The 27,305-nt window shown below is 50.6% G+C and overlaps 1 protein-coding gene across 1 annotated transcript; it reads left to right on the forward strand.

Annotated features, from left to right (window-relative positions):
• Positions 1 to 1,722: 1,722 nt before the first annotated feature.
• ACCS (1-aminocyclopropane-1-carboxylate synthase homolog (inactive)) lies at positions 1,723 to 18,844 on the forward strand. The gene is made up of 16 exons (XM_032840698.1): positions 1,723 to 2,055; positions 2,938 to 3,228; positions 5,568 to 5,627; positions 7,939 to 8,009; positions 9,094 to 9,163; positions 9,659 to 9,725; positions 11,888 to 11,985; positions 12,453 to 12,530; positions 13,257 to 13,357; positions 13,999 to 14,088; positions 15,553 to 15,598; positions 15,712 to 15,853; positions 17,604 to 17,746; positions 17,864 to 18,017; positions 18,157 to 18,250; positions 18,716 to 18,844. Exons 2-15 carry the CDS (start codon positions 2,938 to 2,940, stop codon positions 18,243 to 18,245), a joined length of 1,500 nt encoding a protein of 499 aa, XP_032696589.1. The 5' UTR covers positions 1,723 to 2,055; the 3' UTR covers positions 18,246 to 18,250; positions 18,716 to 18,844.
• The last annotated feature ends 8,461 nt before the right edge of the window (positions 18,845 to 27,305 follow it).

Raw genomic sequence — 27,305 nt, forward strand, 5'->3', positions numbered from 1 at the left:
CAGATGCCTAACCGACTGAGCCACCCAGGCACCCGACTCTTAGTCTTAGTATTTTTCATACTGCCCTTTCCCAGATAAGAGTTCCTTCAATTCCTAGTTTGCTGAGTTTTTTTCCATGAATGAGGGTTCTGTTTTTGTCATGTTCTTATCTATACCTCTAGAGAAGATAAAATTCCTTTAAGTATTAATGTGGTAGATTACACTGAACTTCTTAAATATTAAGGGAGGGTCCTATTCCTGCAATAAGGTGCATATAGTCACGACACATTCTCTTTGTGTATATTGTTGATTTGGTTTTATATTAAGAATTTTACATCTATTTTCTTGAGTATTGTGCTATAACTTTCTTTTTAGTAACACATGGTTGGTTTTGGTATCAGAGTAATAATGACCTCATAAATATGTTGGCAATCTTCGTTCCTCCATTTTCTGAAAGTTTGTGTCAAGTTAATTTTTAAAAAATATTTTAAATGGTTGGTAAAATTCACTTATAAAGCCATCTGTACTGGAATTTTCTTTATGGAGAGGTTTTTTACTCATGAACTTAATTTCTGTAGATACTGGGTGATTCACATTTCCTGTTTCTTGTGGTCAGTTTTGGCAACTTGTGCCTTTCAAGAAAATGTGTCCATTTAAGTTCAATTCCCGAGAATGTTAATGTTCCAGACTGACCCTGACCTTCCCCCATCAAAGGTGCCCTTGTTTCCAACAATCCACCCTCTCACTAGCTAACTAGGACTTACCCTTCGGAGCTCTGCCATCATTTCCTGAGTTTCTAACAATTGTGTGTAGGACTTCCCATGTGGGGCCAACACATGTGTTGGGTTGAGGGTAGATCTCCCAGCTGCTTGCTTCCATGGCACCGGTAATCTCTTTCTTAATAGTCCTTCCATTTGTACGTCTGCCTTCCCAATCAACCACTGGCCCACTGTTTTGCTTATCAGGATATCCCAGCACTTTGCAGAGATCTGGCACAAGACAGACATTTGATAAGTACTTACCAGAATTAAATAGAATATGACTTAAATGGAGAGAACGGACTTGTTTTACAGAACATCGCACAGGGGACCAACAAAGTCATGAGAGCTGCTTAAGGTCACAATGTTCCTGGCAAGGCCAGAGAGAAGACAAGCAGTGGGGTGGTTCCCAGCCATACTTGTCCTGAGGGATCCCGCTTATTTGTTCTACACAAGGCTCAGCACAGGCTGGGGCCTGGGTAGCCTAATTCACTGCCGATACTCCAGGACGTGTAGGGGTCGGTGGAAGATTTCGACAAAGGCCCCAAGGAGCGAAAGGAGGAGAATTTCAAATGCCACTGTAAAAACTTTCACAGGGGAAGGATGTTTTAAGGATGCCCTCGCTTTAACCCGGAAAGGCTTCTCCATGGGTGCAAGCAGGCATACGTTTGCCAAGTAACCTCCGAGACTCTAACTGCTTCCAAACTGGGAAACTGAGGCCCAGGAGGCAGAGGGAGGCGTCCTCAGGTGCCAGCAGAGGAGACCAGGAACCGTGGCCCGACTCTTCCCCGCGGTGGTCTTCTCGGCTTCTGCTGTGCGCGGGCCGGGGTCGGCACCGGGAAGGGTGGGGGCGGAGGCGTGGTGGGGGGTCCGGCCCCCCGAAGGGTCAGGGAACCCTGCAGCACCGCGGGTCACGCCTGGGTGTCCGGGAAGCCGGAGGGCGGGTCCGGGCGGCGGAAGCCACCCGGGCGCACGATTCAACAGCGCCGGTGCTGCCTCCCCCGCGCCGCCCGGGGCTGCGATCGCGCTTTGCCAGACAGCGGAGCGGGGCCTCCCTCGGCGCGGGCTCGAGGATCGCCCGCAGGCGTCGCCGCTTGCGTCTCGCAGTCCCCGGCCCGGCGCACACTTCCTTGTTCCCGAACCTCAGACGTGTTGTCTCGCGAGGCTCAGCCGCCCGCGGAAGCCTCGGCCCTCCCTCCGCGGAACTCCGAGGTCCCCGCCGCGCTGCGGCTGGAACCCGGGCCCTGCGCTCCAGCCCGGCGTCGCTCCCGCCGCTCTGCCCGGCCGCCGGCCCGCGCTGTCGGGGGTGGGGATCGAGGTGAGCGCTGGGAGAGCCCGCCACGTGGAGCGGGGGAGGGGTGCTTCGGGGAGCCGTGTTTACCCGCGGGGGCGCCCCGGGGGTCGGGGCCGCTGGCTGTCCCCCGGCACTGGGTGTGCGGGCTTGCCTCCGGACCAACCGGGAATTCAGCGAGGAGCGAGGATAACATATTTTACCGAACTTGAGCCACGAGCCGGCATTAGTTCTAGGTAACTCCTCCGTTCATAGCCTCCCTGCTGCCCTGCGGTTTTACACGCCTCCGCAGATGGCAAAGCCGGCTTGGAAAGCCGAGGAGCTCACAGCCTCGGGCAGGAGGAGACCACCCTCTCCCGGCACCTGTGCTTTGCCAGGCCCTGGAGCTCTGCAGCGTGCCTGCCCTTGGGAGACCCTCAGTCGTCCTCCCCTTGCCCCCCCCCCCTCGATCACCAAGTAATCTCGGGCCCTTTAGCCCTGTTGACAGCAATCACCGCAAGACCCCTGGGGCTCCGGGCTCTTTCTGCTTAAGTCAGAACATTTTTCCCTGGTGTTTTGAAATTGAGGTCAGCAAGAATGGAAAAAGAACGCTGGCGACTCCGCAGGCTGCAGAATGAAAAAGTCCCATAAATGTAAAACAAGGGAAAGCAGCTATATGTTACCCCATATAAAAGTAGCAAGCCCAGCCCCTGGCCCCGAAGAGCTCTTTAACAGGATTTACTTGCTGAAGCCGTTGGACTTAGGGTTACCACTAGTAAGGGACATAGGAAATGGTGAATATATAGACATAAGGAAAGGGGGAGCCAAGAATGGGAAGGACCGCTAGACGCCCAGTTCAGTTCTGCTGCGTGAAAGCCCTTCTTTTCTGAATGCTGAATTTGGGCCCTGAATACTTTTGTCCTTTTGCAGATGTTCACTCTGCCTCAGAAGGAATCCAGGGCACCTGCCACCTGCCCGGGCCCAACCTCCATCCAGGATCTGGACAGTAACTATGGGGATGATCTGGAAAGAGAATGCTCCAGAAAACCAGACCGGAAGCTGCCAGAGTACTGTGGAGCGAGTGGTCCCACTGCCATGTTGTCCTCGGACAGCTCCTGCCTGTCCTCGAGAGGAAGAGTCATTAAGTGGTTCTGGGACTCGGCAGAGGAGGGCTACAGGACCTACCACATGGACGAGTATGATGAGGATAAGAACCCCAGTGTGAGTGAGACCCCTGTGCCCACTGGAGCCCAAGGGAAGACTGCAGGGTGGAATGCTCTACCTTGACCAAGAAGTTGTTCTAGATGCTGGGGTTGCAACTGTGAGCAAAAGCAAAGTTCCTGCCTTTGTGGAGTTTTTGTTCTAGAAGGGGAGGCAGATGGGGAGCAGACCACAAAACATCCCTATAATGATAATAAGTGCTATAGAGAAAATAAAGCAGAGTGAAGAGGATAGAGAATGATGAGGCGGTCTGGGGATGTTGCTGTTTTATGTAAGGTGGTCACAGAGGGCCACTTTCCTAAGGTGACAATTCGAGTGGAGACCTGAGGAAAGCAAAGGATTATATTAGTTACCTGTTGCTGTGTAACAAATTACCTCAGATTTCAGCAGTTTAACAGACGCATTTCATAATTTCTGGGGTTCAGGCTCTGGGTGGGTGTCTCAGGCTCGGAATCTTCTGTGAACCTGCATTGAAGCCATGGTTGTGGTCTCATCTTAGGCTTGACGTGGTCAGGGGCTGGGGAGAGGATTGCTTCCAGGCTAGTTGGCGTGTGTGTTAGAAGGCTCCAGTCCCTCATCACATGGGAATCTCCACAGACTGCCATGTGACATGGCAGCTGGCTTCCCAGGGCAGGAGCTCTGAGAGAGAAGGAGACACCATGCGTACCCAGGATGGAAGCCAGGGCCTTTATAACCTATTCTTGCAAGATGTTCCATCTGCATATCTTGTTTGTCAGAAGTGGGTCAGTAGGTCTGACCCACACTCACGGGGAAGGGATTACACACAAGGGTGTGGACACCAAGAGGTGGGGATCGCTCCCTGGGAGCCATCTTGGAGGTTGCCTATCCCAGCAAGCCCTGCAGATACCTGGGGTGGGGAATGTTCCAGGCGGAGGGAACAGCTGGTGCAAAGGCTCCAGGTGAATCTGTGCTTGATGAGTTCAAGGGACGGCACAGAGGCCACGATGGCTGGAGTGAAGCTCCGCGACTGGCGGGGGACGAGGTCAGAGAGATCAGGCGGTGGCCTGGAGATAGAGACTGTGGCGTCATGGGACGTGGACAGGCTTCTGGTTTGGGACACAGCACAGTGGAAGGCGTTGGGAGGAGGAGCAGTATGATCTGATTTTGGCTTTCAGAAGAGGCCTGGTGCTTAGGCTGCTGTGTGGAGGTCAGGGTGAGTGCAGGCCGGCAAGGAAGGAGGGAAGCCATCGCAAGAAGGGAGACAGGAAGCTCTGGCAACTCAACAGGGGTCTTAGCCGTGGAGTTGAGATGATGTTGGGCTGTACACATATTTCTTTTTTGCTTTTTCTTTTTTTAAAGCTTGTATTTATTTATTTGACAGACAGAGATCACAAGTAGGCAGAGAGGCAGGTGGCGGTGGGGGGGAGCAGGTTCCCTGCTAAGCAGAGAGCCTGATGCGGGGCTCGATCCCAGGACCCTGAGATCATGGCCTGAGCCGAAGGCAGAGGCTTTAACCCACTGAGCCACCCAGGCGCCCCTGAACACGTATTTCGAAGGTAGAAGCGACAGGATTTGTGAACAGATTAGCTGTGAGCAGAGGAGCCTACTGCTCTGTTCCTCAGAGAATGAAGGAGCCATGCCTTTTATTGGTCAGAACATTGGCTCATTCAAGCTTGGCTTCCATATCCTGCTTCCTTCCTCATTGCCCCAATACCTCAGGGGTCAGGGGTTAGAGAGCATGAGTTTCCCTGAGGACTCTATGGGCGGCTTGAGTTGTGCCTTCCCCACTCTTGCTCCTATGAGTGGGTGCCTCATGGGGTGGGATCAAAGCGGTGTGTGGTTGCACACAGTCTCCCAGGGGACCATCTCTGCCAGCTACGGAGCCCTTCCTGCTCTGCATGTATCCTTGTTCCTGGTCCTCCCAGAACACTGCTTTACGTTGTACCTTGTTTTGTACCACAAACATGTATCGGGTCCTAGTAAGTGGTGGTTTCTCGGGTGTGCATCCCCTTCAGGGACCTTCCCATCCAGTGGGGGACATAAAGCATGTCCGTCTGTCCTTGTGACCTGGAGGCAGAGAGTGAGCAGTGCTCTGCAGGGGGACAGATCACGAGTTTTGTGTTCCAGAAGAAGGAAAGATCCTTTCTAGCTGGGGTTCTGGGGAGGTTTCCTGGAGGAGATGGCCTTTGAACAGAGCTTTAGAAATGGGAAGATGGACCAGGTTGCTGAGAGGAGGTGGGGCTCAACAAGGCTAAGGAAGGGGGTTTGGGAGGGTGCGATCGTTCCCGCTTTGCTTTTCTGCCTCCGTGTGCATTTCAGGCCTTTCCCTTTGGGACCGCTTGGCTGTGCTCACTCTGCCTCCGTATCTCTCTCTCCAGGGCATCATTAATTTGGGCACCAGTGAAAACAAACTCTGCTTTGACCTGCTCTCCACACGGGTAAGTCCTGTACATGTCTGGGAGCTATCAGCAGCTCCCAGGGCCTGTCTGCTCTTGGACTTCCTGGAAGGCTTCCCTAACCAGATTCTGCCCCTTGCCTCTGCACTCCTGGCCTGAGAGTCTGCTCACCTCGGTTCCAGATCTGCCTCAGGGACAACTTTCTCTGTGATCTTGGGCCAGTCACTTCCCTATTCTCCTGCTTTACCTTTTCCCGTACTCAGTCCCTCCTGCTGGCTGGGTCCTGCTCTCCCAGCACGGTGGCGGTGGTGAGGGGACACTTAGTGGGGTGTGGTCAGCATTTAACAACTGCCTCTGGGGTAGGGAGGACTCTGATTTGTAGATTTTGCCAGTTCTCATAGTGTAAATACTCCCGGCTGATTTCAAGCCACGGATGTGACGTCCTTGCACACAGAGTTGGAAAAAAAATTTGTAGTGTCCCCACCATGCAGACGCAAAGATGGAAATAACCTCAAGAACACACGTAAACATGTAGTAACATAAGGACGCCTGGGTGGCTCAGTCGGTTAAGCGTCTGCCCTCTGCTCAGCTCCTGATCCCAGGGTCCTAGGATAGAGTCCCGCATTGGGATCCCTGCTCAGTGGGGAGCCTGCTTCTCGCTCTACCTGCCACTCCCCCTGCTTGTGCATATGCTCTCTCTTTCTCTGAGAAAGAAATAAAATCTAAACAAAATGTAGTAACATAATCAGAAGCAGTGATATTTTAGTTACTATGCTTGTTTTTAATGCAATTTACTTATTTATACATTGACATAATTTAAATTTTTTAATGGCTGTTTTTTTTTTTAAACACAGCATGTAAAATTCCTGGAAATGTAAGAAGCAGATTTCTTGAGCTGGTCTGAGCCCTTTCTAGCAAACCACTGAAAATGCCTGATAGATGTGTCTCCCAAGGCCACAGACTCCAAGTTTGGGATTGTAGAGAGAGCGATGCACACCTCAAAGGAACTTATTTCTGAGGGTGACAAATCCAAGACCCAAGGGGAGAGGGGTGTAGGAAGGGGGCTCAAGATGCCTATCCTATCCAGCCAGTTCCCTGTTGCACTGTCCAACAGAAGTAAAATGTGAGCCATGTATGTAATTTAAAATTTTCTATTAGATAAGTAAAAAGAAACTGGTAAATTCATCTTAGTAATTAATGTATTTTATTTACCTCCATATATTGAAAATAGGACCATTTCAACATGTAATCAATCTAAAAAATTAAGATATGTTACATACTGTTTTCATATCACGTTTTTCAAATCCAGTGGGTCTCAGTTCAGACCACCCGCGTTCCAGATGCTCAGGGGGCACACGTGGCTGTGGCCTTCCCACTGGACAGTGCGGCTCTCCGGGCGGCAGGACAGACGGGAAGGGTTGGAGTCCTATACAAGTGGCTGACTGCCCTTCTTCTTTTGGTCCACTCCCTAAGACTTCTGCCTTTCTTTGACATTGTGTCTGTGATGCCCTGGGAGTTACTAACCCAGCGCCTGGTCAGGGTGGGGATGGTGTAGAAACGGCCACACTTTCCAAAGCGTAAAGTTGAGCTGAGCCTGCGGGAACACAATGGCCCGAATCCCTCCAGAAGTTGGAGCCAACACCAAGGGGGTTGGAGCCAACACCGAGGGGATGGCACCCAATTCTGGGATCCCTTCTGTCACCCCAGGGAGCAGCTGAGTAGCATGGTTTCCTATCACTGCTTCTACCAATCCATCCCTCTGGGTTATTTATGTATTTATTTATTCAAAAGATTTCTTTATTTATTTGAGAGAGAGCATGCGCACATGCAAACACGGGGAGGGGCAGAGGCAGAGAGAGAGGGAGAGAATCTCAAGCAGACTCCCGGCTGAGCAGGGAGCTCGACATGGGGCTCGAACTCACAACCCTGAGTTCCATGCAAGTGGAAATCAAGAGTCAGATGCTTAACTGACTGAGCCACCCAGGTGCCCCCACTCCTCTGGGTTTTTTAGATGGCAGTGTTGTAAAAAGAGCACTGGATTAGGAGTCAGACCTTCTGGGTTTTGTCTTGGCTCTGCCACTTGCTAGCCCCGTGACACTGGCTGAGTCACCTCACTTTCTGGAGCCTCGGTTTCCTCCTGTGCAAAAACGGTTAGGAGAAGGCTGTGCCCATGCTGCCTCTCCCCTCGTTTCTCTGATGAGCAGACCAAGCCCTGGCTTTCGTGGTGGGGGCCGTATGGATGTGGGTGGAAGCGCCACGCCGGCGGTCACCACCAGGGTGTATGGCGCTCAGCCCGCCCGGCGGTCACCACCAGGGTGTATGGCGCTCAGCCCGCCCTTCCCTCTGTCCCCAGCTGAGTCAGAGCGACATGCTGCGGGTGGAGCCGTCCCTGCTGCAGTACCCCGACTGGAGGGGACATCTGTTGTAAGTAGCTGCCACGGGCCGGTGGTTCCCAGCCCGGGGGGTTGGTCTTGCTCCCAGGGGACATAGGACAACTAGGACATCTGGAGACACTTTTGCTTGTCCCAGCTGGGAAGGGGCTCCTCAGGCATTTACCAGGTAGTGGCCGGCCCCCACAACAAAGAATTATCCCGCCCTGGATGTGACTATGGCAGGTGAAGAAAACCTGCCTTGGGCCGAGGGCCATCCTGGAGGTCTGGCAATCATGGGGTTTTCTGGAGTGTCTGTGGGGTACTAGGGCCTCTGCGGGTCTCACCACAGCTTGGGAGCTCCCTCACTTGCTTCCATGGGTCTGAGGCACGCGGAGGGCCTTCAGGCATGGAGTCCTTCTCCCTGCTCTCCCAGTAGTTTTAGAGGAAGCAGGATCAGCTTCGGGGGCTGCTGGTGGGGGCATTTTCCTCCTGGTCCGATGGGGTGAGTTAAATAATGCTAATTGGAGCTGGTACTTAGTGAGCACTTGCTGGGGGCGGCTGCTGTTCCAGAGGCCAAGCAGGACTGGATTCCAAAGCGTTCGTTCCTAGGTAATGAGGTTGGTGGGCCCTGGAGACAGCCCGCTGCCTTGAGTGTGGGCTCTGCCACTTACCAGCAAGTGACTTATCTCCTTCAAGCCTCAGTTTCTTTGTCTGTAAAATGGGAATAATAACAGCATCATAGGATTGTTATAAAGATTAAATGAGTAAAATTCCCCACGTAATTCCTGCATGATGGAAATGGTCCAACTGTGACTCTGACGATAGTTACCGTTATGATAGCATTACTGTTACTAGCTAGATCTATGTATAGGTGGAGTGTTACTTTTCATATCCCTGAGGCCAGCGGATTAAGGGGGTCAGGTGTCCTAGAACTATAGAGAATGCAAGCGTCCATGTGTGGGTAGTGATGGGGCAGGGGACTGGTAGGCCCTGCGACGTGGAGGCCACGCCGATCCCGCTGCCTGCATGGGAAATCAGAGAAGGGTGATGGCGTCTGTGTGTGGAGGAGCTCTGGGACAGACTGTGGGTTGGGGATCCTCTGGCAAACACTGATCATCTCTCCGTCTGATCTCTAGCCTCCGGGAAGAAGTGGCCAGATTCCTGTCTTTCTACTGCAAGAGCCCCAACCCCCTTAAACCAGACAATGTGAGTTGCCCCCTCCTCTGCTCTCCCCTGTTCTTCTACCCACCTCCCCCAATTTTGACTGGGCAGGGGTAGGGTGGGCTTGGGATCTGCCTTCCACTCGATTTTGGGCTGTTTCCGGGTAGAATTAGGAGCACCCCTGCCCTTTGTCTTCCTCATCCTAGATATTGAGGACATAATTTGGTTACAGTTTCTGCTCCAGTTTGTTCAGTGCTCCCTCCTTGCCTCCGTACCTCCAGGCAAGACTCTCTGAGTGATCAGCTCCCTCTTCTTGTTCTGTTGATCCAGGGCAGGGCCCAAAGGATAAGCAACACAGGCACTTGGCTGCCAATCAGGAGAGGCCTTTGGCTTCCTCTGGTGGCTTTGCTGTGACCGAGCCACAGAGGGCACCAAGTTGGGACCCAGTCCCTCTTCCCTGCTAGCCTGGGTACAGCTGTAGGTCCTTGCTCCCGCCTGGATGGATACTCATCTTTGTCAGCATGGATGTGTCACCCGCAGGTGGTTGTCCTGAATGGCTGTGCCTCTCTCTTCTCTGCTCTGGCCATGGTGCTGTGTGAGGCAGGGGGTAAGTGACCCATGGCCTGCTCAGCTTTGGGGGCTTCCTTATGCCTGCAGTGCCCACAGTTGCCTGTCTTTGTGGCCTGTGTCAGAACGCCTTTGGCCATAGCCAACGATGAGGCTGCAGGGGGCTTAACAAGCGGCTTGACTGGATGTCCGGTCAAGATACCTGGATGTCCACAGTTTTAGAGGAGGTCAACGTGATGCTGGGGTTCGGGGCTTGTCTCTGTGATGACCTTGGTTTTTCCTTTCATGTGCTGGCTGTCAGTGGGTCCTAAAGGCAGGGAGAAAGGGGAAAGGTTGTGCCTCGCCTGTGTCTTTGTTTTATTGGGAGGGGGCAGGGGATATACTCTTTCCCAAAGAAAGTCCCAGCGGAGCTCCCCTCATGTCTTAGTGGCCAGAACCGCTGTACAAACCCATTCCCAGAGCAGCCCCAGGCAGACGGGATAAGTTTGGTTGACTTATTGGCTCCTCCCAATGGTTCCTCCCCAGGGGCTAGCAGAAGGCTCTGTTTCCTCGGACTTATTGCTGGTCATTTCTGGGAAATCTGGTGCTCTCTTAGCCAGAAAATTGGAATGGCTGGTGAGTAGGCAGCCAGCAGCGTCCCTCAGGATCCACAGTGGGACTGAGAGCAGGTCCCGATCAGGGCTCATTGTCACCAGAACAGAGGCCCCCTCATGCCAGCTTCGCTAACAGGGATTCTGGGTGATAATTACTGACCACATGTTATGTTGTGGGCACAGCCTAAGGCTTTACACATAGGCCCATTTAATCCTCACTTCTCGCGGTCACCTGGGTGGCTCAGTGGTTTAAGCCTCTGCCTTCAGCTCAGGTCATGATCCCGGGGTCCTGGGATCAAGCCCCACATCGGGCTCTCTGCTCAACAGGGAGCCTGTTTCCCTTCCTCTCTCTCTGCCTGCCTCTCTGCCTGCTTATGATCTCTCTCTGTCAAATAAATAAATAAAAATCCTAAAAAAAAAAAAAAAATCCTCACTTCTCGCCTCTGAGGTGGGTTCTGTGCTGTCCCCACATCCTGGATGAGGACATTAGGGCACAGGGGCTTATGTGACTTGTCAAATTCACATACAGAGACAGGACCCAGGATTTGAACCATAAGAAGAAGATTCATCGCAAGGATAGGATAGGCGATTTCCTACCCGTTCTCGAACAGCCAAGAACGGGGTCAGTGTCACACTGTCCACCTCTCACAGGGGTAGGCAGTTCCTTCCTCCTCCCCTCTGTATCTGCAAACCTCTCTCTGGACCTTCCTCAACTCCACCCGCTCATGACCCTTCTGCTCAGGTGTACGTGCTCACCTCACGGGCGTCTGTGCTTCCTGGAGCAAGTCGTGAGAGAGAGCCTGCGCCGGGTTTCTGGCCAGCCAGTGCCTTGGCTCCCTCGGGTCCCTCGTTTCCCTCCAGTCCACTCCCCGTGGCTGGGCTGGGGAACATGTAGGACAAAGCTGCCCCTTCCAGAGCTGTGAGTGGGGTGGGCCGGGGGAAGGGAGGGCGGCTTGCCCACGCATCCCCTTCAGAACTGGAGGGACGCCTGCCTCTGCCTCAGGGTAGACCTTGGAGGTCATCAATACTCCCCCATTCACAGCTAGAATGTTCCACACGACGTGCTTCCCCACCAGATGGCCTCAGCCTTGTGTTTGAATGTCCCCAGGGAGGGAGAACCCGCTCGTCCTGAACACACTCTCTCTCTGGGCAGTTCTGCCTGCTGTCCCGTTTGTCCATCTGTCGAGCCCAGATCACCCCGCAGCTTCAACTCCCTGGATCTGGGTCTGTCCTTGGAGTGAGCCAGCATGTGGGGTGCTTCAGAGGGACCCTCCGAGGTTCAGTGTCCTCATCGGGAAAGTGAGGGTGACAGGAGTACTGACATCACAGAGCTACTGTGAGGACCAAATGAGATGACACACAAATATATGTTTAGCCCCGTTTCCAGCACGTAGTAAGTGTTCAGTAAATGTCAGCTACTGATGATCAGAGAAGGGGCTCATCTCAGTGGATCCAGGTATTAGAGCTTGGGAGTTGAGAGATGGAGTGTACGCCTGGAGTTCCCCCAAGGACATGGAAGGCTGGGGAGGCCGAGTGGAGCCTGTGGGTGATGGGGGACTGGGGTGATCTGGCTGGAGGATGACAGGCCCTGAACCATTCCTTCCCTCAGAGGCTTTCCTGATCCCTGCACCTTACTATGGGGCCATCACACAGCACGTCTATCTTTATGGCAATGTCCGGCTGGTGTGTGTCTATCTGGAAAGTGAGGTAAGAGTTCTTCCTCTCTGTGAGTTTGAGGGCAGATGTGGGAGGGAGTCCAGGCCGAGGTCACAGCTGCAAGGAGGGTAGAGCCCTCTGTTGCCCATGGTGGTCCATACCTGGGTTCCCCTGGGGCTCCTGAGGTCCCAGCTCTGAGATCTCTGTGTCAGCATAGAAGTCAAGGGCAGCCGCAAGGAGACTCCATCAAAATGGTGGGGTGAGGAGGGGACAGAGCAGACCTCAGCGTGTAACTTCTTGGACCCCAATCAGAGGGTCTCTGGGGCCTCTTCCTGACTGAGAGTGCTGAGCAGTCCCTGATGTGATGGCATGGCTGGCAATGAGGGGAGGGACCCTGCCGGGGTTTTTTCAGAGACTGTTCCAAGGAGGCTAGAGATGACTGTTAGGAGAGGCCCCAGAAGCTCAGATTCGGGGGAATCACTGAATTGGGCTGGTGACTTTTCTCTCTCTTTTTCCAGGTCACTGGGCTGGACACACGTCCCTTCCAGCTCACCGTGGAGAAGCTGGAGATGGCCTTGCAGAGAGCCAATTCTGAGGTCTGGGGGTCAAATCAATCCCAAGGCTGGGTCTGGGCAGGGCACAGACTTCCGGTGGCTGATCTCATTCTGGGTGTGGGGTTGGCACTCCGTGGTGGGGTTGGGGTGTCAGATGGCCCCAGGGAACCATTCTGGGGGTCCATCAGGAGCCTACCAGTGGAGGGTCTTCCCACTAGAGAAAGATTCTGAGACCCGTGGGAACTCGAACACCCCTAACCCCTGCCCCAGCTGACTTTGGTCAGGGGGTCGAGTGTGGAGCTTGGTGTGCCGTTCAGCAGTCTCCCTGGTGATCCGAGGACCTGATTCCCCTGTCGCGTCCCTCTTTGAGGGGACCTTCTGAAGAAAGGCAGAGATGAGGGTTACTCCTCCCGTGGTTCCTTTCCAGTCTGTGGCCAGTACGGTCACACGTGCCTCCTGCAGGAATCTGAAAGTGCAAACCCCCGCCCATTGTTCTGCCAACAGAGGCAGCCTTCACTGGCATTTGGGCCTCTTGCCTCTGGGCTTTGTTCTCTGCCTCTGTTTTCTTTCCTGGCTGACACGTTTGCACGTATGATATCTGCTGCAGATACGTAATTCTCTGCCCTTACCTGCTTCACCCTGGGTCCCGAACACGTTCCCATCCCATCTCCCCCAGATCCTGCCCAGCCGCTGGCTCCAGTCAGTGGGAGCGTGTGGCTCTAGTCTTCGGGAGGAGCTGAGTGTTTCCTGCCCCACTGGTGCTTTCAGGGTGTGAAGGTCAAAGGTCTTATCCTCATCAACCCCCACAACCCTCTGGGTGACATCTACTCCCCAGGAGAGCTGCGGGACTACCTGGAATTTGCCAAGAGGTGAGGCACCCTGCAGTCACCCCACAAAAACGTCCTGGCAGATCAGGCTATGGGCGCGGGCCTTGGTATGGACTCTTCTACCCTGTTCACTCCTCTGTGGGCCCCCACCCGCTTTCGCCCTTCCCCAGCACTGGGATGGGGGGCAGGGTTTGTGGGGGTGCTAGGGCTCTCTCTCCCTCTTTCTTTCTAGGTAGGACAACAGCTGTCCTATATTGTGCCCCCCAGGGGCCAGGTGCCCTGCTAAGCTCTTCACATGCTGTATCTCTTGCAGTCCTCCCAGTCACCCTATTAGTCATCACGTGGTCATGGTCCCCAGGTTGCTGAGCCCTCGAGTGAGGAGTGGAGCCAGACTCGAATCTGGGTCTGTCTGTACAAACCTGGTTTGCACTCAGTTGGGCTCTTCTTTTGCGGACGTGCCCGAGGCCTTTGCCTCTCCTCCGAGGTGCTTCAGAAGCCCGTCATCTGCGTACAGAGCTTTCTGTGTGGAGCGTTAGACACAGGGGAAGGTGTTTCTGGAACAAAGTTTGGCAGCCCTGGGCCCGACCATGGTCCACTGGGTTTCTGAGTCATTGCTTCCCCACTGCCGGGGACCTATTTGACCCGCAGACCAAGCCGTCTCCTCCCCGGCCCTGCCCCTCCAGGCACGAGCTGCACGTGATGGTGGATGAGGTCTACATGCTGTCCGTGTTCGAGAAGCCGGCGGCCTACCGCAGCGTCCTGAGCCTGGAAGGGTAAGGCTGCTCTGCCACAGCCACAGGGCCGGCTCTGCCAGCCCCTGGTACCCGGTCCCTGGTGGCCCCGCCCACATGACGTGACCTGTCCCGGGGCAGCTCCCTTCCATCCCACTGATCTGATCCCACTGTCCCCAGACCCGGTGAGGAGAAGATGGGAGGGCCGGGCTACATCAGGGTTTCTGAGAGCTCCAGGGAGGGGCTGGGCCGTAGGCTTCCTGGGGGTGGAGGGGCTGCGAGGGTGGGAGCTGGCCTCCTGTGCTGTCCGCTCATCTCCAGAGTGGCTTCAGCTGCGTCCATCCATCCACCCGCTCGCTCGCTCGCTCCGCCCATCCTTCTGCAGCCCCAGCCCCGTGCCAAGCACTTCTAGCTGTTTGGGCGTTTTCATTAGATTTAGCCTGAACCAAGAATCTGGGCTGAAAGAGTTTTGGAGACTCTTGGACCAGGTCACCCGCAAAGTCTATAAATGCGGCATTGAGAGACTCTCACGGTTCCTGGTATGTGTTCAGAACTTTGGACCCCGTGAAATCCTTTCCATTGGTTCTCTCAGTGGGTCCTTGCGAGGCTCTGCCAAGTGCACGGTTGCGACTCCTGTTTGTTTATGGAGTAGGACAGTGAGGCGCAGAAAATGAACGACTTGTCACCTCCGCTGTGCCAGACCCTGCTTGGTGCTGGGATATAACAGGGACCGAGAAAGACGTAGGCCCCTCTCAAGCGGAACTTTTATTTCTAGCCAGAAAAAACATTTTGAAGATTTTATTTAGTTGAAATAAATGAAAGACTCCACACATGCAGGAGGGAGAGGGAGAGAGAGCCTTAAGCAGACTCATGCTGAGGGCAGAGTCTGATGTGAGGCTCAATCCCACAACTGTGAGATCATGACCTAAGCCTCGACCAAGAGTTGGATGCTTAACTGACTGAGCCAGCCAGGTGCCCCCAGAAAAAACATTTTAGTGGCGAAATACACAGTCATTTGATTGTGGCTGTGATAAGTGCTAAAAAGGAGAAGTCTGGGGAGGCATGAGGGGATCTGCTTGGGGTCCCCAGTGGGCCCAGGCTACTGGGAGTGGTCAGAGAAGGTCTGTTTGAGGAAGTAGAATTTGAGCTGAGCTCTAGATCAGGGATCAGAAAGTATTTTTGGATTAGATGTCGAATATTTTAGGCTTTACAGGCCTATGGTCTCTCACTCAACTCTGCCATATGGCACGAAAGCAGCTATAGACAGTATGTACATGAAAAAGCATGGCTGTGTTCCAGTGAAGCTTTATTTACAAAAACAGGCTGTGGGCCGGGTTTAGCCTGCAGGCTGTATTTTGCTGACCCTGACTCTAAAGGATGTGTAGGAATTGATGATTCAAAAAGGTGAAACCAGGGCTTCAGACAGACACAGAACTAAATTCATCCAAATGTATATGAGCTTTTGTGGATCTGCATTGCCTCTGTCCCCACCTGTATTCTCTGCAGGCTGCCTGACCCCCAGAGGACCCACGTGATGTGGGCGACCAGCAAGGTAGGTTCCTGGCTGGCCTCGGGGATGTCAGGGAAGTGGGAGGGCATAGAGGTGGGTGGAAACAGCTTCCTTGGTGGAGGGCTGGCCACTGCCCAGGGTGCCTTTCTCTGCAGGACTTCGGGATGTCTGGGCTCCGCTTCGGCACGCTCTACACGGAAAACCGGGACGTGGCCACTGCGGTGGCTTCCCTCTGCCGCTATCATGGCCTCAGTGGTTTGGTCCAGTACCAGATGGCACAGCTGCTCCGGGACCGTGGTGACTGCCTGGGCCTGATCATTTGAGAATGGGGGGTGGAGAGGTTATAGTCAGTTGGGAATGGGCCAGGGATCATGGGTGCTTCTTGCATGAGAAGAATTTGGGGGTGGTGTTCGAGAACCCAGGGCCACGACTGGTTCATAGCCCACTCCATCACTTCCTGACCATGTGGCACACTACTTCACTTCCCCAAACTTCAGTTCGTGTGATTTGTCAATTCGAATAGCACCTGGCATATCACAGGCACTTGGTCATCGTGAACTCATCATTATTAGCTGTGAGCACTTGAAAAAAGAGAAAGTAGAAGCAACAAAGGGAAAACAGTTATAACGGGAGTATCTCTGCCTACGAGGATCTCAGCTAGTGGATCTAGATAGCAAAGGGGATCTATAATTGCCACCATGTAGTGAGCCCTGCTAGATGTTCTCATTGCATCACCTTATTTCCCAGAATCCTAGGATGCAGACATTTCCTGCCTTTCCCCTGGTATTTTATAGATGTGGAAATGATTATACACCTGCTAGAATAGCCAAAATTTAAAACGACAGTGACCCTATCACATGCTGGTGAGGACGTGGAGCAGCGGGAACTCTCATGCTGCTCGCGGGTTGGAAGGTGTTGTGGCCACTTTGGAGAGCCAAGTTGCTTGCCGAGTTAAACCCACACTTACCACGTGGCCCAACAATCCCACTCCTAAGCTGTTTATCCTCATGGTCGCACAAAACCCACTGTGCGAATATTTATAGCTGCTTTGTTCACAATCACTCCAAATATCCTTCCATGGGGGAAGGAGGGAACAAAGTGGGGCACATCTGTACAATGGAATCGGGCTCTGCGGCGAGGTCCAGGGCAGTACACAGTAAGCTCAAGTGCATTGTTCTGTGTGAAGGAGGCCAGTCTCCAAAGGTGACATGACTGTATGTTTCCACTTCTGTGACATTGTAGAAGAGGCAAGACAGGTGACAGAGAACTGACAGACCAGTGGTTGTCAGGGGCAGGGCAGTGTCGGGACTATGAACAGCATGAGGGTACTCTTTGGGGCCAGGGAACTGTTTGGTGTCCTGGCTGCAGGTGGTGGGTTACACAGATGTATACCTGTGTTAAAAATGCATCAAAAGGGGGGTGGGGTGCCTGGGTGGCGCCATCAGTTAAGCATCAAACTCTTGGTTTCGGCTCCGGTCACGATCTCAGGGTTGTGAGGTCAAGCCCCGCATTGGGCTCCGCGCTGGGTGTGGAACCTGCTTGAGATTCTGTCTCCCTTTCCCTTTGCCCCGTCTGCAGCTCGCTCTATAGCTCTCGCTTTCTCTCACTCTCAGAAAAAAAAAAAAAGAAAAATCAAATCGTTTAAAAACAATTGAAAACCCTCATCAAATGGGACACCAAAGAAAGTTAATAAAAAGCTGAGGATGGGGAGGTGAAGTTGCCCGAGGCCCCACCTCTTGTCAGGGGCCAGGCTGGGACCTGAACGGCAGCCTCCGGGGCTCAGAAGCATCTGTGTGTGCGTGGGCCTTCCGTTAGGATCTGCACCCCGGGGGACCCTCTGTGTGCAGGGCTGGCAGCTGTGAGGCCAGCTACCTGGATTTCCAGTGCTTTCTACGGGACACGGACTGTTCATGCGGCCCCACCCCCACCAGCTGGAGAAAGGGTCTTGGCAACTCGTGGCCCTTCTCTTGTCAGCATTGGGACTCGTGGGGCAGCTGTGAGGGCTGGTGAGAGAGATCTTTGTTGGTTTCTCTTTTCCCCCAAACAGACTGGATCAACCGGGTGTACTTACCGGAGAACCACGCCCGGCTCAAGGCTGCCCACGACTACGTGGCAGGAGAGCTCCGGGCCCTGGGCATCCCCTTCCTGAGCCGCGGGGCGGGCTTCTTCATCTGGGTTGACCTGAGGAAGGTAACACAGGTGGGGCTGCATGGGTGGGGGGAGCGGGGAGAGTAGTTGAAGCCTCTCTCCGGCAGGTGAGGGGCAGGGGTGTCTCCTCTCCCACCTGAGCCCCTGCCACCCTCCCAGTTCCTGCCCAAGGCCACCTTTAAGGCAGAAATGCTGCTTTGGCGCCGCTTTTTGGACAACAAGGTGCTGCTGTCCTGTGGCCAGACCTTTGAGTGTAAAGAGCCCGGCTGGTTCCGCTTGGTCTTCTCGGACAAGGCCCACCGGCTTCGCCTGGGTAAGCGACCTGCCCTCCTCGAGGCACCCTTCACTCTGCCCTCCCGCTTCTCGTCCCACCTGTGGCTCCAGCAGCCTCAGCTTGCCCGCCCTGCCGACCGAGCTGCCAGTGCCAAGGGGCTGTCCCTTCTCCTTCCCAGGGATGCAGAGGGTCCGGCAGGTGCTGGAGGACAAATCCCGCGTGGCGGAAGAGCCCTCTTCCTGTCAGACTCAGGAGCCAAGGAGTTAGCACAGGTGAGCTGGTCATCACTTGGTGACAGTAGAGACTGGTGACAGCAGGGCCTGGCAGCCACTGCCAATCTGAGCCATTTGGGACTGTGGAGACCCACGGCAGATGGGCCATTTGTCAGGAGGGAACCCAACGTGACCTCACCCTCGAAGAAGAACCATTCCTGGCCCCGCTCAGGGCATGGGATAGACTCCTCCAGCTGTGCTGTGCCTCGGCCCCTCCCCCTCTATTAAACAGAACCGGAAGAAACTAGGAGCCTCTGTTGTGAGTAATTTTTTAAAAAAACTTTATTTTATTTACTTTCAGTGTTCCAGGACTCATTGTTTATGCACCACACCCAGTGCTCCATGCAATACGTGCCCTCCACAATACCCACCACCATCCGCCACCCCCCCCAAAACCCTCAGTTTGCTTCTCAGAGTCCACAGTCTCTCATGCTTCAGCTCCCCCGTATTGTGAATAATTTACAGAATGGAGGAGTCGTGACTGCTCCCCACCACAAGCCTTCGCCCCCCTGAGGACGTGAAAAGAAAACAACGTGTACCTTCTTTTGATGACACCATCTTTCGTCCTTTGTTGCCTAGAAACGAGTAGGAAGAACAGCGCATAGAAGACAGCATACCCACGAAATAAACAGGAGTGATAGTTCCCAAGTCCCAGGAGGAAGGAGTTAATTCTGTATGTTCTGATCGTTCTCCCAAGGGAGGGTGTGTGGGCCCCCAGGACACCTGGGACCTGGAACAGGCCTCCACTTGGGCGGCGACAGACAAGACACAGTGGGGGCGATCAGGAAGAGCTCCTCTGCCGCCTCCTTCCTGGCAAGGAACTGCCTTCACCAACCATGTCAAACCCAAGTGAGCCACCCATGACTGCTGGGGGGAGCATAGGGCTAGACGTGAACCCAGGCTGGCCCTTCCATCCTAAGCAGGCAAGGGGCCACTTGAGCCATCCTCAGGGGAGCTTGAGTTTGGAGCCCAAGTGGGCTTTCTGGACTGACGTTAAAGCTGTGTACGGAGGACTCTCCTCTGGGGTAGAAAAGCGGTCTCTTTCCTTGCTTCTGTTTTAAGAGAATGTCGGGGCCGTCGTGTGTACTTTCTGCAACCCAGAGTATTTGATACAGGATTCTCTTTCCTCTGCCTTTCTGCCTTTCATCCATTCATTCTTTCTCCATCTTTCCTTGAATACCTTCCACGTGCCAGGCACCGTGCTGGTAATTTCTGTGCATTATTTCTAACTCTGACAATCCAGGGAAGCTGAATCTATTATCCTCCACTTGGGAGAAGAGGCCACACATCTCAGAGAGCTGGAATGACATTCTCAAAGTCACAGAGCCAGACAGCATCAGAGCCGGGATTCAAAGTCGGGTGGGTTTGGTTGGAATCCTGTGCTGTTTGTACCCTGCCAAACAAGGGGCTGGCAGGCTGCTTTGACCCTTTCCCGTCCTGAGATCCAGGCTTTGTGTTGTCACCGTCAGTGCCTTCAATTATTGTTCAGTGCCTTTGGCTATCGCTCCTTTCTATTCCCACTTCCAGGAGACTCTGCTACTGGGATTTGTTGACTCACTGGGAAGTCTTCAGGTTTTACGGGCCAGAGTAAGAACAGCCATAAAAACCTCTGTTGTGGCGCTGCCCTTGTGGTTCAGGGTCCCCCAAGGAAGGACCGCTGTGATACACTCCGTTTAGAATTCTCTGAAGAAAGACTCCTAGTTCTCTAGAGGGCGTCCAGGTGCCTTCCCAGCAGAGGCAGACTGAGCGGGGGATCGGGCCCCAACGGAGCTCCTCTGTTTCAGTCGGCAGAGGGGCGCCTAGGAGCCCCGCTGGCTGGTGCTGGGGGAAGGGGCATGCTCCATATGTATCGCTCTGTGGAGTCTGGGTCTGGCACATTCCACACCCATCTCCCGTCCCCTGTGGGCTCACGTTACTGCTTTGCTCCTTAGGACGGCCAGCCAACCGTGCGTGAGCATCACCCCTGGGCCCCTCCGGGCTGCCCGAATGTCACTTTCTGTCCCAGGCTTCTCTGACAGCCTCACGGGGCTCATGTGAACTGGGAATGCCTAGGGGGAGTTAATCCTTCCGGGGCGACCCTTGGGTCACAGGGGCACAGGAAGCCGCGGATGAATACCTCCGCGTACAGGTGGCCGCTTTGCAGTAGAGAATTGTGACCTGCCGCATGGCTCCTCGAAGAAACCCCTGGGGTGGAGCGCCGGGAGCCCAGGGCAGGAGCCTGCGCTTTACCACGCCGCTGGGCAGGATTTCTTTGTTCTCTTGGACTTCCGATCTCACCGTTCCCTAAGGTTGCTCCCCAGAATAGCTACCTGCATCAGGACTCTCAGGGAACCATGCAAAGCCGAGTATATGTGATAGGTCAACACCCCCCACCACGTGTTACCTGAGCTCACGCTGCTTTCCCAACGGCCCGGAGATGCAGGTCCAGGTTTGGGCCCCAAAGTGATCGCAGGCTTGGCCTAATGATTTCTGTGAGTCTTTGCAAGAACCCTCTACCGTTGTCAGTTGCAGGGGGAAATGTTTTTCATAGGGAAATAATATGTTCCCCTTCTTCCATCAGTGAAAATCCCCAAGCTATTCTATTACTGAAGATCTCATTTGCAAATGACTAAAACCAGCAAATATAGCTCCCAGTTAAACAAAAGGATGGGTGGGTTGATTGAATTAAGTAGGAAGGGGAAGGACAGATGTTGCAGGCAGGGCTCTAGCCTGGAGTTCAAATGATGCCAGTGGATGCGTGCTCTTGTTTTCTGCCTTCTGTCTTCTGCCTTCCTTCTCAAACATGCTCTGTTCAGGGGGTGGCAAGATGGCTTCCGAGCTCCCCACCGCCATGGTGGTGAGAGTAGACACCCCCAGGGTATGCCTCAGCATTCATGTCTCTCCTCTTCCAGGAGGCCAACTGGCCTTCCCTCAGTCATCCGGCTCCTCAGGAGAATGCAGTGCTTGGAACCCGGGTTCTCTTCATTTGTCTGGTCTGTCATCCTAGTGCGTTGACTTTTCCCCTTGGAGCTTCCTTCCTCAGGGTCTCAGTACAACTCCAGAAGCTCCACACATCACCTCCTCACCAAGCGCTTCCAGAGACAGGAAAGGGAATATGGTTTCTGGTGCTTCCTTTTCATCTTATTTCAGTCACTTATTCCCCCATATATATAAAAAAATTATATATATATTCGTCAGGCCTCACATTTCTAGGGGCTCTTTATATATTCTCCAAGTGAGCGCTTTGCCAGATACTCTGAACTCATTCACATTCATACTCAGCATTTTCTTCATCCTCCTCCGGAACATGGAAATGACCTGAGAGCATTTAACTCTTAACTGCTTTATATTCATCTCCTATGACATTGTTGACGAGTGGTTTAGTTCATGCCTAGGCTGTTTGCCAGCGTGTTTGTTCCTTCTTCCTCCAGAAACTGCTTTGAAGAGTCATGACAACCCCAGTTTGGGTGAAGACTGGACAAAACAGAACCTCTACTTTTCACACTAACATTTTTAATATCATGATAGTTGCTACACAACTATCAACAGGATGTTTCATGTCTAACACCGTGTTTCCTTGGACTCCGTCACCCTAGTGACAAGAGTCGGGCTGTCCTTCAGAACGCCAGGGAGGTCATGGTAGTGTCCCCAGCCACGGACCAGTTCAGCCAGTATGCGTGTGAGCAGATCCGTCTGAAGATACCCCAGCTCCCAGCCCCTCCAAAGCTTAGCTTTCACATCTGTGAGTCCTGGAATTCGGGCATCATAACTGTGATGTCAGCTCTGTTGGTGGCTCCCTCGAAGGCCCACGAGTACTCCAAGGAGGGCTGGGAATTCCTGAAGGAGCCAACCAAGTAGCCTCTCAGAGGAACCCACGTGCTCCAGTCAGGAACGGGGGCACCATAGATCTGGAGACTCTGGGCTGGAACTGGGACCCCACCCCAAGGGCAACTCCCAGCCTTGTCAGCTCAATAAAGGACTTTGGAAGAGTTTAAAAAAAATATGTAGGCTATATCCCAAGGAGAGTTACAGATACCAAGCATTTGGTCTAGTATTGGTCCTAGGCATCTCTTGAACTTCTGTTGGAACACGGCTTTTATTAATTTTTTAACATGGAGGTAAAGTTTATATACAGCAAACTGCACATGTCTTCATTGTAAGAGTCAATGACTTTGATGTCTCCATCTGTTTATGGGTTCTGAGTTCCAAGGTTCCAAGGTTCCAAGGTTCTGAGTCTGCCCATAGGCAACTGTGATTCTGGTTTCGCTCTCCATGCAGCAATTTCCCAATCAAAGGAGCCATGTAGTTCTTCCCTTTTGTGTCTGGGCTATTTTGTTCAACTTAATGTTTTGAGATTCACTGACATTGTTTTAGGTATCAATAGTACATTCTTCCTCTCTTTTTCTTTGTAGTAATATCTGCTTTTTCATTCTTGATATTGTAGCTTTTGCCCTGTTCTGCCTTTTTTTTTTGTCATGAATAGTCAGCTTTATAATGATTTTATCAATTTTTCTGGATTTATTAGTTTTTTACAATGAACTATTACTTTTGTTAATGCTTTGTATTGTATATTTGCTTTCTAATTTAATGGGGTTTTTTTGCTTATATTTGAGCTATGATTTTTGCATAAAGGGAAAATGATTATTTTTTGCTCCTTTCTTCTGCCTTTACGTTTTCCTCATCACTTGCCATAGCCATTGTTTTTCGCTGATATAAAGAAAAAATGCAAAATGTTTACCTCATTAGAAGAAAAGAACTGCAAAATATTGATCTGTAGGGGCACCTGGGTGGCTCAGTGGGTTAAAGCCTCTGCCTTCGGCTCAGGTCATGATCCCAGGGTCCTGGGATCGAGCCCCGCATCGGGCTCCCTGCTCTGTGGGGAGTCTGCTTCCTCCTCTCTCTCTGCCTGCCTCTCTGCTTATTTGTGATCTCTGTCAAATAAATAAATAAAATATTTAAAAAAAATATTGATCTGTAGTTAATGGCATGCCTTCGATAAAATATTCAGATGTTAACTACTGACAGCTGCAATTTATTCTGCATTCAGCAAAGGAAGGGGCCAACAATGGTTGGATCAATATGTGATAAGTAGCGCGAAATGTTAATTGCATAGTAGAGATGGTAGTAGATATGTGGGTATTTGCTGGAAAATTCTTCCAACTTATTTATATTTTTTTACCTTTCACCCCCTTCACCCATTTCTCTCACCTCCCACCCCCACCTCCAGCAACGACCAATCTGTCCCCTGTATCTGTAAGCTTATTTTTCTAAAATTTGTTTATTTGTTTTATTTGTTTTTTCTAATATAAGCGAGATCACCCAGTATTTATCTTTCTCTGTGTGACTTATTTAGCATGATGTCCTTGAGGCCCATCCATGTTGTCCCAAGTGGCAAGATTTCATTCCTTGTTATGGCTGAATAATATTCCATGGTGTGGGGGCACCTGGGTGGCGCCTTGGTTAAGTATCTGACTCTTGGTTTGGGCTCAGGTCATGATCTCGGGGTCATGATCTCAGGGTTAGGAGGTTGAGCCCCGGTGTAGGGCTCCGCACTGGGTGTGGAACCTGCTTAAGAGTCTCTCTCTCCCTCTGCCCCTACCCGCTGCTCTCTTACTCTTGCTAAAATAAATAAATATTTTTCTTTAAGATTTTATTTACTTATTTATTTATTTATTTACTTATTTACTTATTTATTTATTTGACAGAGAGAGAGAGCACAAGTAGGGGGAGTGAGAGAGGGAGAAGCAGGCGCCCTGCTGAGCTGGGAGCTTGATGCGGGGCTCGATCCCAGGACCCTGAGATCATGACCTGAGCTGAAGGCAGATGTTTAACCAACCAAGCCACACAGTCACCACAAATAAATAAGTAAATCTTAAAAAAACTCCAAACAACTTGTTGTAAGAAATATTCCATTGTATGTATACATATCCTGTTTTCTTTATCCACTCATCTATTGATGGATTGTTTCCATATCTTGGCTATCGTAAATAATGCTGCAGGGAACATGGGGATAAACATCTAGTTTTAAATCTCCAAATTTGTCATGTTTATTTTTATAGTTTGGTACAGTCAGTGTTTATTGTTGTTGTTCTTGTTTTAGTTGGAATTTGTCTTGATTTACCCATGAGTTTTATCGGTTTCATTGTTTGCCTTTTGTACCTCATTTCAGTCCTTTCTTCTGGTTCTAACCTTCTTTTTCCCTGAAGTACATCTTTCAGAAATGGTTAGGAAAGGTTTATGGATAGTAAATTCTTTCTATTTTTATTTGTCTGAATATGTCTATTTCTCATTCTTGAAGGATGGCTTTGCCAAGGATACAATTGTACATTGACTACTAGCTTGTCTTGGCCTTCTTACGATGATCTTGGGCCTTCCGTGTTTTGTTTTCATTCTTGTTGAGAAGTCAGCCGTCAGTCTTACTGTCCACCTGTTACAGCTACTCTCCGCTACTATCTCCCTTCTTCATTCTCTCTATTCCCTCCTACGGGATGTACGCCGGCCTTTCCTCCTCCGTCCTCCCTCTCTTTCAGCATCCTCGTCCATCTCTTTGTTTCCCGCTCAATCTGCATTCTGGGTAGTCTGTTCAGATCTAGATCCCAATTTGCCGACCGTGTCTCATCTACTGTTTAACGTAGGCCTCGAGTCCCTGATTTTCATGTTTAGTGCTCTTTCAGTTCCCTCGGTCTTTTCAGAAAATATCATCTTGTTTGTTTCTCATGTTGACATTCCATCCTTTAAGTCCTCGAGCACCATAAACTTACTTATTTTATATTTATTTCTCACAATCCAATAATCTGTGGTTCTTGGGGGTAAAATGTGTGCTGTTTGTAGTTTCTTCTGACTGGCTCATTTATCATGTGCTCATTTCAGATCGTGAGCTTACGTTGGCTGGGGTTTCATCTGCCAGGATCCTGGGCAGGCTGTGTGGAGGTGTGACCCTCCATCTGGGGGTGGAGGTGAGAGGGGTTCATGTGTTCCTTTTCCGGTGCGACCAACCTGGGTTGGTAATACCTTGTATTACTCTCTAGGCTTGGAACTTTCTGGACCATGCTGGTAGGTCTAAATTCAAATCCCACATTGTTGTGAAACCTGATGTTAAACCTGGTGTTTCTCCACTCTCTGGGCAAGATGTACAGTTTGTGGTTTGTTATTGACGTCAAGTCGGTTCTCCAGACTCCCCCTCAGTCTCCTGGCTTTCCGTGAGCCTCTTGGGACCCACTCCCCACCTTGCACACCCTCACTGTTGCTTTAACACTCAATTTTCTCACCGTAGCTTCGTTTCTAGCCTCTGTATCTTTTCTTTACTTTTTTCATGAGCTCAGCTACCCATCAGACGGAGTGTTCATTATATTGGATCTGGGCTGGATAGCTGTTTTCTAGTTCTCCAGGCTACCTGCCAGTGTTGTTGAAGCTGAGCCAGCATAACGATTCTTTCACGGAATCTTTTCCTTGGAGATTATACCTTTCTCCATGCTTGCAAACCGCCATCATTTAAAGGAAGTGGTAAATCTGGGAAGCCACAGCGTGCTACCGATTCTGCCTGCCTGTAACCTTGCTTTCCCCCACGATGCTGCTTTCCTGAAAAGCCAGGCCTTGTCTAACTTCCTCTTCTGCTTTTCCAGGACCCCGTGGGTAGGCGGGGATCTGCGGGGTCTCTATTTTTTCCCCCTGTATCTTCAACGTGAGTAACAAAACATCTTTCTACAGTTTCTCCTCTTTTAACCACTAACCTCTGAGCTTTCTTACCTTCTCCAAGACTGTGGGTCCTGGCTTCTAGTTTCCTTCCCCGCTCTGCTCCATGGCCCAGCCATCCTCAGCTGCTTCAGCATCTCTGTAGCCTCTGCGGTCTGGCTCTGTGCTTACTTACCGCTGATCACTTGCAAGTAGCAATGGAGCCGCATTGTCCTAGTTACACTGGATTAGAAAAAGCCCTTGGTCATTCTGATGGCTTCTCCTTCTTTACATGCCCTGCTTCTCATTTGTGCTTTTGCTCCTGGCTTTTTCTTGGCCTGGAATCCCCTATTCACTTCTCTACCTGCCCCAAATCCCAACTGTCCTCCAGGACCGGCCAAGATATTAACTGTTGTGTGAAGTCTTCCCACATCTTTGGGACTGGATGTGATTGCTTTCTCTTTTGTACCATACAGCCCTTTGTTTACATTCTCGCACGCTACTTTTCACCCTCTGCTTTGCCTGATCTTAACTTGTGCATTTGTCGTCTTTCTGCGTAGTTCCTCCTGGTGTCTGGGCACCCTTTATTCATATTCGTAGAGCCTTTAACTGTGTGCCAGGCACTATATATGTCTAGCGTTTTAAAAAGTAAATAAGACAGGTTCCTTGGAGGTGGTTCCTAACACAGGTCTTTAACACAGAATGTCCTCATTTAATGAGCAAATGAGTGATTAATGGAAAGATATATATATTCATATATATTTATATTATATTATATTTATATATATATTTATATATATTATTTTATATATTATTTTATATATTTGTTTATAATTTATATAATTCACATAAAATAATATATTTATATATAAAATATATTTACATATATAAAATAATTTACATATGAATATATTTATATATAAATAACGAATAATAAATAATATAAATTTACTTATATAAAATATATTTATATTTATTTTATATTATTTATATTATATTATATTATAAATATATAATATTTATATGTAAATATATATTATATAAATATTTTATATTCGATAATATATAATATATAATAATTTATACAATAAATATAATATATAATATATATAATAACATATATGATATACATACAAATTTTTTATATTTATATAATATATATTTATATATAAATATTGTTTTAATATATTTAATATATTTTATATATCATTTATATAAATAAATATTATATAATATATTATATATAATGTATAATATATAATACACAAATATAAATATATATTTATAAATGTATAAATATATATTTATATATAAATGTATTTATATATTATAAGTAAAATATATTATTATATAAATAATTATAAATATATTATATAAATATATAATGATTATATATAAAAATACA

This window comes from Lontra canadensis, unplaced genomic scaffold (genome assembly GCF_010015895.1).
Source record: "Lontra canadensis isolate GAN:19392208 unplaced genomic scaffold, GSC_riverotter_1.0 scaffold115, whole genome shotgun sequence".
Taxonomy (NCBI): Eukaryota; Metazoa; Chordata; class Mammalia; order Carnivora; family Mustelidae; genus Lontra; species Lontra canadensis.

Coding starts and splice junctions, on each gene's coding strand:
- ACCS (XM_032840698.1), top strand. CDS start 2,938: ATGTTCACTCTGCCTCAGAAGGAATCCAGGGCACCTGCCACCTGCCCG. Junction 15,854..17,603: donor ACAGCTGCTCCGGGACCGTG/GTGACTGCCTGG, acceptor TCCCCCAAACAG/ACTGGATCAACCGGGTGTAC. Junction 18,018..18,156: donor GGCCCACCGGCTTCGCCTGG/GTAAGCGACCTG, acceptor TCTCCTTCCCAG/GGATGCAGAGGGTCCGGCAG.